Source organism: Enhydra lutris, unplaced genomic scaffold (genome assembly GCF_002288905.1).
Source record: "Enhydra lutris kenyoni isolate GAN:26980312 unplaced genomic scaffold, ASM228890v2 scaffoldscaffold3, whole genome shotgun sequence".
NCBI classification, from domain to species: Eukaryota; Metazoa; Chordata; class Mammalia; order Carnivora; family Mustelidae; genus Enhydra; species Enhydra lutris.
The window spans coordinates 9,969,912-9,984,100 of record NW_019154087.1 but is presented as its reverse complement, the minus strand read 5'-3'; the positions used below and the strand labels follow the sequence as shown (position 1 = coordinate 9,984,100).

At 44.2% G+C, this 14,189-nt stretch overlaps 1 protein-coding gene across 1 annotated transcript in view; it reads right to left on the bottom strand.

Moving 5' to 3' along the window:
• LOC111157236 (transient receptor potential cation channel subfamily C member 3) overlaps window positions 1-13,929 on the bottom strand; it is a 70,060-nt gene extending 56,131 nt beyond the window's left edge. Inside the window, exon 1 of the mRNA XM_022518516.1 lies at window positions 13,715-13,929. Within this exon, the coding sequence (XP_022374224.1) occupies window positions 13,715-13,929 (215 nt within the window). The remainder of the gene's footprint in view (window positions 1-13,714) is intronic.
• Between the last annotated feature and the right edge of the window lie 260 nt (window positions 13,930-14,189).

Sequence of the window (14,189 nt, the reverse complement as noted above, 5' to 3'; positions counted from 1 at the left end):
CTGTGAGAAAAAAACACTTTTGTTGTTTAAGGCAGTCTATGGTACTTTGCTGACAGCCCCAGCTGAGTAAGACAGTGACCATACATCTTAAGAAAAAAAAAATGCATGCTATATGAAACAAACTTTGGGTTCTTGGTACTTCTCCAAACACTTAAGCAGATAAAAAGTTCTTTCTGAGAAATACTTTGGTGTACCCAAAGGCAACCCTTTGCTCCATTCCATTCAGAGGTAAAAATACGAGTAACACTCCTCAGTTTTTGTAACTCTGACATAAACTCATCTGACTTCTAACAGTTTCCCTAAATGTGACAGGAGGACCACCTGCCCCAAGATCACTTGCAATGCCTATTAAAATGCAGATTGGGGCGCCTGGGTGGCTCAGTGGGTTAAAGCCTCTGCCTTCAGCTCGGGTCATGATCCCAGGGTCCTGGGATCAAGTCCCGCATCGGGCTCTCTGCTCAGCGGGGAGCCTTCTTCCCTTCCTCTCTCTCTCTGCCTGCCTCTCTGATCTGTCTTGTGATCTCTGTCTGTCAAATAAATAAATAAAATCTTTAAAAAATTTAAGAAAAAAAAATAAAATGCAGATTTCTGGGACGCATATTAGATTAAATCAGAATCTCTTGTGGGTGGGGATACGGAATATGCATTTTATTTTTTAAAAAAGATTTTATTTATTTATTTGAGAAAGGGAATAAGAGAGAGCATGAGAGAGAGAGTGTGAATGCATAGGCAGAGGGGAGGGACAGAAAGAGAAGCAGACTCCCCAAGGAGTAAGGAGCCTGATGGAGGGCTCGATCCCAGGACCCTGGGATCATGACCTGAGCTGAAGGCAGATGCTCAACCAACTGAGCCACCCAGGTGCCCAGGAATGTGTATTTTCAATGAGCATCCTTTGAAACTCCCAAGCACACTAAAGGTTGGGAACCTCCAGGATAAAAACAATGGGATTATCCTGAATCAATGACCCCAGACTATGAGACCTTTAAACATCTGTCATACTGGCCCTGCCAAAAGTAAACTTGAAATAACATGTGTGGGCAGTGCAGCCTAAGGGACAAGAGGCCTTATGTTCCTTTAGGTTCCCTTTGTTTTATTAACATTTAAAATTTGAACTTCAGGAAGCAAGTCCCTGAATCAAAGTAAATGAGAAGCCTGCAAAATGCCTTCACCAGTGACTCTTTAATGTCATGCCCTTGTTTTTATCAAGGATTGATATTTTTAAAAGGTTACTATGTCTTCTTCAAAATCCATTTAAAGGGTTAAAGAGGTCATCCATTATCATATCCATAACCACTGTACCTTTCATGAGGATTCAAGTACTAAAATTATCCTAGAATTGTGTAATAGGCCTCTCTCCAGATCAGTTTGCTTCCGTTAATCTAATAATATATAAACTATATAATAATATATATAAATATATAATACTATATATCATACTATATAATACTATATAACTATATAATAATATATAAACTATATGACCCTTGCCTTCCCCTCCCCCCCCAGGAAATACAGTAATTTAGCCGAGATCTAAAAGTGCTCAGTTACCATTACTATTCTACCCCAGATTTCTGGTATGTACTTTTTTCTCCTCCTAAATGATTTCTCACACAGATGTAAAATCAATTATCCTATATTCCAGGTGTTCTACATCTTTTTATGGTTACATTAATTCTTTTTTTAAAGAAACATAGTCTTAATAAATATCCCCTCACATGTCACATATTCCTGCATGGCCAGATAATGCTTTATTTGTCATTATCCAGGGACCCATAGGGAGTACGTACTCAAAAACTATCTATTCCATTGAGCTCCCAAATCTCTTCCCAGGCTCTGTCCTCTCCCTTGACCTCAGATCCCACACGTACAACTATCTGTACCTGGGTCACTCTAAAATGTCCCAACTCACCCTCTCCCTTAACAAGCACCCCCTCCAGATTAAGCAACTTTTTAATTTTATTTTTTTAAAGATTTTATTTATTTGACACACACAGAGAGAGAGAGCACAAGCAGGGGGAGCAGCAAGCAGAGACAGGGAGAGAAGCAGACTCCCCACTGAGCAGGGAGCCCAGTTCAGGGTTTGATCCCATGCCTGAGCCAAAGGCAGCTGCTTAACCAACTGAGCCACCCAGGTGCCCCCAGATTAAGCAATTTCAAGGTCATCTATGACTCACCATCTTGATGCTATCAGTCTCAAAGTTCTGAAGCTTCTTCTTTGGAATGTTTCTTGTACTGGACCCTCCCTTCCAATTCTCATTGCCAGCACCGTCCTCCAGATCTTTAACCAATCATAGCTGGATTATTACAGCTTTCCAGCAAAGATGACAGGAAGGAAAGCTACTAAACTTTACTCAGCACCCAGCATATAGGTACGTTTTTTGTGCTATCATATTTAACTCCCATTTAGTTACTATCATATTTAATTCCCATTTAGTTATGAAGCAGCTATTATTTCCCTTTCACAGATAAGAAAACTGGGATTAAAAAACCTGCCCACCATAACACAGATAGCAAAATGCAATCTGGGCTTTAACTGGGGTCTGTCTGACTCCAGATTCTTTCCGGTGCCACAAGCTACTCCTAATTTTCCTCCTTTTATGCCACAGCCATCCCCAGCATCTTGATCTTTTTAAATTCTGCTTTTACTCTCACAGGCCTCTTAAACAACCACAAACAAACTAGAATCCTCCGGGTGACCTTCAAGGATGCTGAGCAGCCAACCTTGTTTTCCTTGCCCCTCAGATTCATTTCTCACTGTCCTATAAACACATTATCCTGCTTATTTCTATACTGTCAAGGGTATTCCTATACAGTCAAGGGTATTTTTGGAAAAAAAGTAGTAAGGTGCTTTTCTCTTTTGTCTTTCCAAATATAGTACCTTTGCCCTGGTTGACTCAGGACGCCTTGCTGTGGGGGTAGCCGGAGAGGTGTGGTGGGGGGAAGGGCGAGTGGTTAGTTAGAGTTAGGTGGGTGTGTTTAAGGGAGAAGTAGAGAAGACAAAATTTAGAGGCATGCAAAGAGAAAGAGTAAGGTAATTTTCAGCTTTTTGTAGGAAAAATGGGATTTTGCAAGCAGAATCTAGGAAAGAGAGAAATTGTCTTGAGGAAAGATTCGCTCAGTTCCTTGATCTCTCTAATTAGTTCTGAAGGAACCTGATCATAGAATGTTCTCAACACCCAGACAAGACAGCTTTTGACTGCAAAGCCAAAGACATTCTTGTCCTAACAGAAGAAAGAAAAAATAGGGAAGTAAAAATTAAGATGTAGAGTCAAGAAAGGGATGAACCACTGAGGGCAAGAGATCTGGGACAGCCCAGCTCAGTTAAGTAGGGAATGGTGTGGGATTTCTTAAGCTACCCTAAGTTCCCATGTGGTGTGGACCCTGTGCTGAGAGCCAGAGACCCTCCTCCCTGACTAGGGACACCACTGGTGCTGTAAGCTGGATTAGAGCTCTGGAGCTCCTGGAAGCTGAGCTCAAACCATATATGCCAAGGAGCATGTCTGGGTTATAACAAAGGTAAGTCAGCCAAGATCAAGTTCTTTTCACTGACAAGCAGCACCCAAGTAGACAATGAACATCACCCAAAGACCAGAAGAATCAGAGGACAACAACTCTTTCTTTCTTCTAGGGAACACATAAGTTCCCTTCCTCCAGTGCCCAGATGCTACAGAGGACAGCGAGGGCAGGGGAAGGGGTGCTTTCTGAGAGCCTGAGCTATTTTATTCAGCAAGAGGCTATTTATTAAAAGGAAAATTTACTTTATAACATCAAACTAGGATCAATGAAATTGGCTTCACAGCATGTTCCCAGAGTGCCCTGAACTAGAGGTGTATACATGAACCATAAGGAGACTACGACCCCTTGTAGAGATTGGAGGGAAGAATCAGTAAGCAAAAGTTCCTTAGACAGGAACTCAAGGCACAAGGAGGCACTGTCCTCGTTGACCTCATCCCTGCATTAGTGTAGGGCAAGTCTTCCCTCCTGTTAACTCACATAACTGTTTAATCACTCAATTAACATAATTGCTTAATTGATTGTTTAATTTGCTTGTTGGATGAGAATAAGTATCTGTTTAGCAAACAAACAGAAAAACCCCCAAAATTTAAAAAACAAATTTCAACCACGAAATGGACATTTGGTTCATTTTTTTTTCTCTTCTGGTCAGCAGGCGGGAGGTTGAAAAGAAAGACCTATCACAGGTAGATTACAGAAGCAACACGTGGCTGCTCATCTAAGTTTTTCCAGTTTCTTGACCCTGTTACACCTGCCTCTGGGTAGTTCCTTTTGTTTCCATTCCTGGACCTACTCTTATTTCTGCCCAACTGACACTAAATCTATAGACAAAGAGACTCAGTCAGAATGGTAAATCACTTCTTTAAGGTCATTAAAGGATAAAGACTTAGAAGAAGGGAGCGCAGAGATCCTCTCCCAGCTCTCTGTACTCCACCATGCTGTCTCCGGGGAATTAGAAAAAAATGAATAAAGGTTGCAGATCAAAATAATGTTATTAAAATGTATGCTTAGTTTACGTTTTGGAACATTTGGGTTCTAGAAAGAACAGCTTCAAAAACCTGCTCTTTGGATTGAATCACCAACTCTTTAGGACTCAGCAACAAATGAACATTATTAAAGAAGTCAAATCCTTTATTGAAACGGAGAATTAGCCAACTACTCAATTCAGCTAGCAAGCTGGCAAACAGACTAATAACACCATCAGCGTGTGCCAAAGCCATGAGAGTAACACCCAAGTTGTTTTGACGAAGCTGTTCACCCCACTGAAGAAAGTGAACGTGCCAACCGGCCAGGATCCAGTCCGTCATTCTGTGAAGGGCAAGAGAAACAGAAGGAGCCACACAAGCTAAGTACTGCGAAAAGCACGAGGAGGTGGTGGGGGGAAAGCATCAGAGAGCAACAGCCATGTTACAGTGTTGGGAGTGGTGATAACTGGAAGTGGCGATAAGCGGGGGAAGCAGCAGGCGCTGACAAAGGACAAGAAAGTCAGAGAAGAAAAGTCAAAAAACAAACAAACCTCATAGGCCCCCTGGCAAGCAGGCAGGTGTCCGTCAATGTGCTGCCTCTGGAGACGCCCGACATCTACAGGATCTGGCTTTTCTGTGAGCGTGCTCGCAGGGAGGGAGGGCGTCTCACAAACAGCCTCAGTGGTGTCATCAAAAACACATGTTTTGAAAATCTCTTACTATATGTATTTGGAGACGGGAAGAAGTGGAGTGGGGGACACTCTGAACTTCAGTATATCCCCTAAGGGCATCAGCATGCAAGGCTAGAGGAAGGCAGCCCAATCTATTCAACTGCTTGGTGTATAGGGTGCTAGGGGGAGTCCCAGGTCCCACACTGCCTACTGCTGAGCTCACAGCTACCCACACCACACTATCACAGCAGCAACCAAACCAACAAGATAAGGAGTTCCATGTAAGAAACAGGAAAGCACAGCTTTCCAGCTTTCGTGTCTAAAGATTCTCATCCCACCAAAAAAAAAAAAAAAAAAAAAAAAAAAGTTAGAGATTCCAGCACTTATAAGTCTGGAGAGATATCTGGGTCTCCACAGTAATTAATTTCCTGACAGTTTCTGTTGGCCTGTGCTATATTCAGAATCCTCTAGGTATGAGTTTAATAAATCTATTAGACAATGCTAATTTGGGTTTATACCGTAATTGCCAAGTCAGAGAAAAGAGGCTGTTGTATATTTAAGGAGGAAAGCTCCGGTCTTCCCTCTTCATCACTTTCCTTGTCATCCCTCTCGCAAGCTCTTTGCCAGACCCCTCAGCAGCCAAAGCCAGAAAAGCAAAAGGGCCACTTAACAGTGTGTTCCTTCCTCCACTGGGAGCAGAAGGGAAGGCCCCTAATCATTGCTTGCGTGACATGATAATACTTCTTAAACGCATGTACCTTCTAGAACTTAGATGTTTCTGCTTCCAGGAACTGTGTTTTGTGTCAACTCTGTTAAACTGACTGTTGCATTGCCTTTTTTTTTTTTTTTTTTTTTTAAACAGAGAGAGAGACAGCACAAGCCGGGGGAGTGGGAGAGGGAGAAGCAGGCTCTCCACTGAGCAGGGAGCCTGATGTGGGGCTCAATCCCAGGACCCTAGGATCATGACCTGAGCCGAGCCAAAAGCAGATGCTTAACTGACTGAGCCACCCAGGCACCCCTGTATTGCTTTTCAATTATCTACTTTCATGCCTGGCTCTACAATGATACTGTAACACCTTATTGGCAGAGACCGCCTCCCTTTATCTCTATACAGCTGGTTTTTAATACGGAGCTGATGCCTATCTACCTATTGGAGCCAGGGGTGCACAGATGCATGAGTGCTTAAATCCAGAGAACAATTTTCCCCTCCAGCTAAAGAAAACTTTTTGTTACATATGAAAATGTGTGGAAATAGAGGCGGAGGGGAATTAGAATAATTCTTCTATAAAAGTCACAAATAATATAAATTAATAATCAGAAGTTAAAGTAATGTAAGCAGTTATTCTTCTTTTGTCAGATTTCTGCTTAATCACATTTAATTTTTAGTTACACCACAAAAAACTATCTGATGAATCCCACATCTCTTAATTTTGATATTAAAGTGATATTTAACAGAATATGGAGATAAATCTTAAAATTAAGAAGCTCTAATAATGAAGCTTATCTTCAAAAATAAACTCTTTCACAATACTTTCTAAAGCTAATGTTTACTATTTCAGGAATATTAAATGAATAATGAAATTAGAAGTCAAATATGAATTCGATGTGTAACTGAACAAGAATTGAGATAAAATAAACTCAATAATAAAATAAAAATCTTCTACTGACCCAAAAAAAGTTCATATTTGGCTACTAAAATATATTAGATGCTATTATATACATATTAAGACCTTATATAATATACATATAAACTGATTATATATATGTACATGTATATACTTTTAATATTATTAGAAGCAAAGGAATCTGGTTTTCTCTCACTATCATCTACATCCTAAGTCAAAAGTCTTACTGTTTTTTTTTAAGATTTTATTTTTTTGACACAGAGAGAGAGACATCACAAGTAGGCAGAGAGGCAGGCAGAGAGAGGGGGAAGCAGGCTCCCTGCTGAGCAGAGAGCCCGATGAGGGACTCTATTCCAGGACCCTGAGATCATGACCTGAGCCAAAGGTAGAGGCTCAACCCACTGAGCCACCCAGGTGCCCAAGTCTTACATTTTTAGATGCTTGTTCCTGTCTCATCACCCTGCAACCTACTTTTCAACAGAATCCGTATGTACCATTACTACTTGACAAAACAGATTTAGAAAAGCACAACTGCTATAGAGTATTAGCATCGTCATGCCCTTTCCTTAACAGGTCATATACTTGTGGACATTTAAATCTCATTTTTTTAATCTCATTTTTTAAAAGATCTAAGACCAAATCCATACTATCAGCTATTATTTGAATAGTGAAAAGTAGGGAAGTTTACTTTTTAATCAGGGATTTCTTTTGACTAAGTAACTGTAGACAGACATCCCTGGCCTAGATGCTAAATTAAAGACAAAACACTATACCAACCCTAATTATTCTCATAAAGTCACTGCTGAGCCCCTTATGCCCAAGTGTGAAGTTGGTCACCCATAGTTTACAACTCCGAGATCTTCTCTCTGGGGCCAGACTCCTATGTGCTCATCCTGCACGGGCCGCTAACCTGGCTTCCATGCCAGACTTACACTGTGTGGTGTTGAGGGCAGCGTTGAGAAGGAAGACTGCTGGTCAAGGTAAGAGCCTCCCTCCTGAGGAGACTGCTCAGCCGCCATTCACTGTTCTTTATGCATGCTCCCTAGGGGGACAATCTCAATCCTGAGCCAGGAAGTTTAAAGTATTCCTTCCTATCAAGAGCCTAGGAGCCCAGTAAAAACAGGTTTCTTTTGTGTCACATTTCCCATGGTGTTTTATTGCTTACTGTCAACTGGGGTAAGGGACTTTATGGGATATTGTAGGCAAAGGCAAAGCATAGTGGTTGAGAATATTGGAGGGTGTAGGAAAGGGAAAGAGAGGAAGGGTGGGAGAGAGAGAGAGAAAGAGAGAGAGAGGGAGAGAGGATAAACATTTGCTATCCCAGGAAAGCAATGAAAAATTCCTAAAATTCTAACCCCATCATTAGATGATGCCCCAGTCCTGCGCCATGATTCTCTCACCACTTTGATGTTAAGAAAAGAGAAAACCATAAATGATATTTGGAGGGGGTCAATTATGTTTTGAGATACTCTTTTCTCCTTTTTGTTTCCATCCTCAGTGCTCCCACTTAGCTTACGAACTTTCTCAAGTTGACCAGCCATCAGCAGTCAAATTGAAATGATGAATTAATTGGATCTCATAAATGAATTAATACTAATTAGTAGGGTCCTGTGTTATTCCTCCTAGGAGTAAATGCATTTTTAAATTTCTTTGAGGAAGAGAGAAAAGCTAAATCCAAAGGAGGCCACAGTGTGAACAGCACAGCCCTAAGAGCCTAGAGATTTCAGATGACCTGGGGCTGCTGTGAATTAGAGGTCAAACTTCAGCTTCAGTTTATCAATTTGTAAAAGAAGAGACTGGATGAGATGAGATCCTTTGCAACTCAAACAGTCTATTTTTCTCCCCCAAAATATTCTCTACTAGTTAGATTTAGGAAGTGTGGTACTAAGATGACTTTATGTGGGGGAGTTCAAATGACCCTCATATCACACTGTATAGCTTACTATCTACTCCACTCACCCAATAAGATCAGTCATGATTAAGAATAGTTTTCTTTCTGCAGTCTTGGTCTGTTAATAATATAGTCTTCACTAGGGCTTAAGTGAACATCTGAAGCATAATCATAGGGATATTTGGTTTCAAGATGATGGAATAGGGGCGCCTGGGTGGCTCAGTGGGTTAAAGCCTCTGCCTTCGGCTCAGGTCATGGTCCCAGGGTCCTGGGATCGAGCCCCGCATCGGGCTCTCTGCTCTGTGGGGAACCTGTTTCCTGCTCCCTTCTCTCTCTGCCTGCCTCTCTGCCTACTTGTGATCTCTCTCTCTGTCAAATAAATAAAATTTAAAAAAAAATCAATATGATGGAATAAAGGCCTCTCTTACCCTTTCTCCTCTTCAAAATTATCCCCCCTAAACAGCAAGGAAAACCAAGAAAAATAACATAGATTTCATCTTCCATGAAACCAGAAGACATTTGTTGATATCTGTAACTACACAATATGTGAAGTTGGAAGAAAGGTAAATGATTTAGTGGAGACAAGGGAGGTCCAACCAGAGTGCCAGAGCGCCTGTAACAACAAGCACGTTGATCCACCCTGCTCAATGCCAGAAAAGTCCCAGAAATTGAAGGCAAAATAAATCCCAGAAAGTAGAGATGGGGCAAGAGCCAAAAATAAGGGAATTGGCTGAAAGTCTGTATAAAGAGTAGGTAGACCTCTTTCCCTAGATCTCTACCCCACTGACAGATACCCTTGCCCCTATAAGAAAGATAGGATATGAAATCTCCACAGAAACAGAAACAGAAACACAGATGCTCTGGTGGGGATACCAGACCCAAGAGAGGGCAGGTACTAAGAACAGGGGATCTCTTCCCAGTTCCAGCATGAAATATTATATAAACACAAATTACTGCTTTTGTTATGACACATTTTTGGCAGTACTTCCTCTGAAGACAAACTAAACAGAATCTTCCTTTCTAGAAGGAAGATTTCTCTTTTAAAGATAATACTGCTAAGAAATCTAATGACTATGTGTAAGTATGTTAATACATATAAGGATTGATTCTTCTTCCCACGAGTAGACTCATTAGTTTCTCTCTTGATTTATCAGGTATTTGCTAACTATGGGTCAATTCTTCTCTTTTCTTGAAACTGTTCTTTCTAGGCAGCTTTGCCTTAGTACCCGCCTGCTCCTTCATCTTTTTCTGTGTCCTTTGCTTGCTACCCTTTCTCTGTATTCTCTAAACAACAACAAAAATAATCATTCCAAAAAGGGAGTCTAGAGCTCTCCTCTTTACATTCTTTCTTTGGATAATATCGTATACTCACATGACTCAGCAACTAGCTCCATCAGCCAGTGGATTCTCAAATTTTCCCAAGCTTTAAACTTGCATTCCCATCTTCCTGCTTGACACATCTAATCAGAATTATCTGAAAAATCAGATCCTCCTCATTGTCCTTTCCTTTTCAACAATGACATCAATAATCTTAGTTATCTAGGTCAAAATCCCCAAGTCATCTCTGACCCTGCTTTCTCTCTCTCTCTCTTTAAGATTTTATTTATTTACTTGAGATAGAAAGTGAGAGAGAGAGGAAGGGAGGGCATGGAGAGGGAGGGAAGAAGGAGAGGGAGAAGCGGGCACTCTGCTGAGCAAGGAGCTTGCCATGGGGCTTGATCCCAGGACCCTGGGATCCTGACCTGAGCAGAAGGCAGACGCTCAATCGCTCAATGGCTTACTCAATTAAGCCACCTATGCACCCCCACTGCTTCCCCTTTAAACCCCTCATGGGCAGTTAAGTTGCATATTGCATTGATCCGATCTGTGTATTCAGTCTTCCAATGTCTCTCCTTTCTATTCCACAGTACTACACTATTACAGATCCTAATCTCAGCCTGAATGGCTTTAGTAGCCCCCTAATTTATTTATTTGCATTCTCTCAATTGCCACTTCAATCCATCCTACTCTCAGACATCTCTGATCAAATTGCTGCTACTCTGTAACCACCCTATTGTAACAACCCTATTGTCTCCTCCTCACAAGATCCTTCATATTAATGCCCAAACCAATAGATCCAGCTAAATCTCACTGGTCTCCTACACACATTCAATGTTCTAACCAAGCTCAATTAGTGTTCCTCAGACATACCTAGCATTTGGGGGGAAGGGCTTCAATTAATTTCCCACTCTGTCTCTGTCTCTTAGCCTATCTTTCAGAGCCCTTAAAGGTTTCCTTGATTTCTCCATGACCTTACCATAGTCTGTCACTCTTTACACTTGATCCTTCATAGCTCCATCCTTGTGTGTATGTTTTAATGGTACTCATTTTACTCTAATTTATAGCATAGTAGCTCATGCCCAGTTACATTTCCACCTCTCCCTCATGAGATTTTAAACTCCTTGACTGCAGAAAAGTTGCCATACTCATCTTCGGGGCTTGCTGTACCTAACTTGCACTTGGTACATGCAAATGCTTAAGAATTGTCTTTGAATCACATGAGAGCTGCCTTCAGATGCCTTTCGGAGTTTCATCAGATACATTTAATAACTAAAAACTTCGAGAATGAGGTAATCTTGCCAGTGACAGACTACTTGGCCCAAAGTTTGCAAACAACTGGGAAAAGGAAAGTCTTGATGTGTATCAATGGTTGAATCAAGAGTTCTACCAAAGGGTATTTTTTAAAAGTCTTGTTAGTGATATAGCAGATGACATTCTTTCTCCTAAGTCAGTCTGTTTAAAATTCCCAAGTGGAATACTGGAGCACAGAGCAGTGAAATGAGCAACAGGATTACCCTCAGGAATCTTTTAGGTTAAAGTGGGATTCTATCTTCAGCATCCTGGCTGAATTTAAAGCCAGCTATTCTAGTCTGACTCCTGAAAATGACCCTGGGGCTTTGAGAAACTGGTGATCCTGCTCCAATTCCATCCCAGGCTTGTTGTGCTCACTCTCTGCGCTGTTAAACTGGGGCTATGTTCTACGTGAAGGTGGAATGAAGAGCTGATTTTTTTTTTTAAGATTTTATTTATTTATTTGACAGACTGAGATCACAAGTAGGCAGAGAAACAGGCAGAGACAGAGGAGGAAGCAGGCTCCCTGCTGAGCAGAGAGCCTGATGCAGGGCTGGATTGCAGGACCCTGGGATCACAACCTGAGCCTAAGGCAGAGGCTTTAACCCACCGAGCCACCCAGGTGCCCAGAAGAGCTGATTTTTGCTACAGATATCAAACTAGTGCCCGACGTTAGCAAACGACAGGACTCAAACATGAAGAGATCGCTGCCCTACCTCCCGAAGAAACGTTTATTAATGTTTGTCTCCTGAACATGACTGGGTCTTCTCAACCGCTTTACAAAGTAAATACACTAGGACATTTACTTGTTGAATTATGAAAAGTCAGAAAAAGAAAAAAATGCTCTGTTCTATTAGCAGGTAGACAAGTCTGCGATAGAATTTGCCTCAGTATTTTGTGTAGTTGACCTCAAACTCCAAAAGGCCAAGTGTGTAATCTCTGTTCCACCCTACTTTCTCAGATAAGAGGGCTGTGGTGACCCATTTAGTGTGGATTTAAGGTAGCAGGGAAAAAAATTAAATAATCAAGAAACTGAACTGGGTTATAAAAACCAAATTGGCAAAAGGAAAATAGGCAACGTCTTTAAACCTTAGAGAGGCTGGGAAGCATGCTGGCCGTGCTTTAATCCCTAAGAATATACCGTCCTTCCATTTCCTGGGACATTTCCACCCCAGGCTAATCTTAGGCAATAATTGAACCACATCGGGATGCGTCGCTCATTTTAAATGACAACCCTTCCCTACGCTATCTGCTCCTAGCCGCTGATTTCCGTTTTTTAATAAGCAAACGCGGAAGGGCCAGGAGCGGGTTCTGAGCCGGCTGAGCCATGCGAGATTAGGTGGGTCTGGAGGTCGCCCAGAGGGCCGGGACCCAGGGGTGTGGCAGCTCTAGAACAGCAGGGGGCGCTGCATAACCTCGGTCCCTTCACCAAGAACCACTTACCCCGCCCAGACGGTTAGTATGGCCTGCCACGTCTGGCCCCAAGTTCTCTACCTAGGTCTGCGCGTTTTTCCTAAAAAAGACAGTAAACCTCGTGGCACGCCCAAGGTATGTGACAAGAAAAATAGCATGCACCCTATAAAACTAAGGGTTCTCTTTTAATCCTCTCTATGTCTCGTAGCGGCGAAGGCTGGCTCCAAGATCTGGAAATTGAGAAAAGTTGCTCTTTCTCACACACTAAGGGCCGACCTCTACCTTCCTTTACAAAAAGAAAACAGCTACTGACCCTGAGCCGCCTGGGAACTACAGCCAAAGTTACCACTGAACAGTTCCCGCGCTGCCCCGCGCCCCCTCTCCCTTGGGGATCTGGCTTCAGTTTGCCCCCAACTGTGAACGGGCCGTCGAGAAACAATGCGACTGGGCAAACTTACACCCACACAATATATCGCACACCTTTCCTTCCCTTCTCCCCAGTCCCCTGGCCCGGCTCGGCACCGCCGGGAGCGTCGCGGGGGAGACACACTTTCCCAGCGTAGTTTCACGCTGGGACGCTGGGGAGGAGGTCGAAGTTCGAGCACGCGCCTGGGTCCATGGGCACCTTCGCATTCTCTGATTTCCTCGGGTAAGCTCAGGGTTCCTATGCCGAGGGGTCCCGGCCGCGGGGCAGTAGTGTGCATGTAGGAGAGGACGTGTCTGCCTGCTGCAAAACGAGTCTGGCGTCCGTTGTGTGGGTCCGGGGCCGTTCCGTGCGCTTGAACCGGGAGAGAGCCCCAGCCACGCCTTCAGCGGTCCCCAAGTCCTTACACAAAGCAGAACCAAGGGGACGAGCTCCCGACCGAGGTCTGCATCCCCAATTCGCCCCGAACAGAATTGTCATGCCATGCCGGACGACGTTTGGGGGTCCCTGGCACGTCGTGGGGCGGCCGGGAGCGCGCCATCCTGCCCCCCGCCCCGCACTGCCCTCCCGACGCGCGGGCCGCGGGCCGGCGGGGTACTCACATGTCCAGCCCCGGGGAGAAGGGCGGCGGGCAGTAGCCGTGCGGTTCCCGCGGGGAGGGCGCAGAGCGCGGCTCGAGCCCCCCGTTGACGCCCCTCCAGCCCCGCCGGCGGCGCTGCGGCTCCGAGCCTTCGTCCTCGCCCTCCTCCTCCTCTTCCTCCGGCGCGGGAAAGGTCACCCTCGCTTGCTCCTTGCACTTCCTGACCTTGGTGGACATCGCGCCCGCAGCGGTCCGAGCGTGGGGATGCCGGCCGCCCGCCGCCGCCGCCGCCGCCGCCGGGTCTGTCCGCGGCGCCCCTTCCGCACCGCGGGCCACTCGGGCAGCCCCGGGCAGCCCCGGGCGGGAAGGCAGCAGGAGAGAACGGCGCGGCCCGACACCGAGCAGTTAGAGGCGGGAACCGAAGCCGAGTCGCCGCCGCCGCCGCCGCCCACCATGAAACCGTGGGAGCAGCTGCCGCGGCTGTGGCTGCGGGGAGG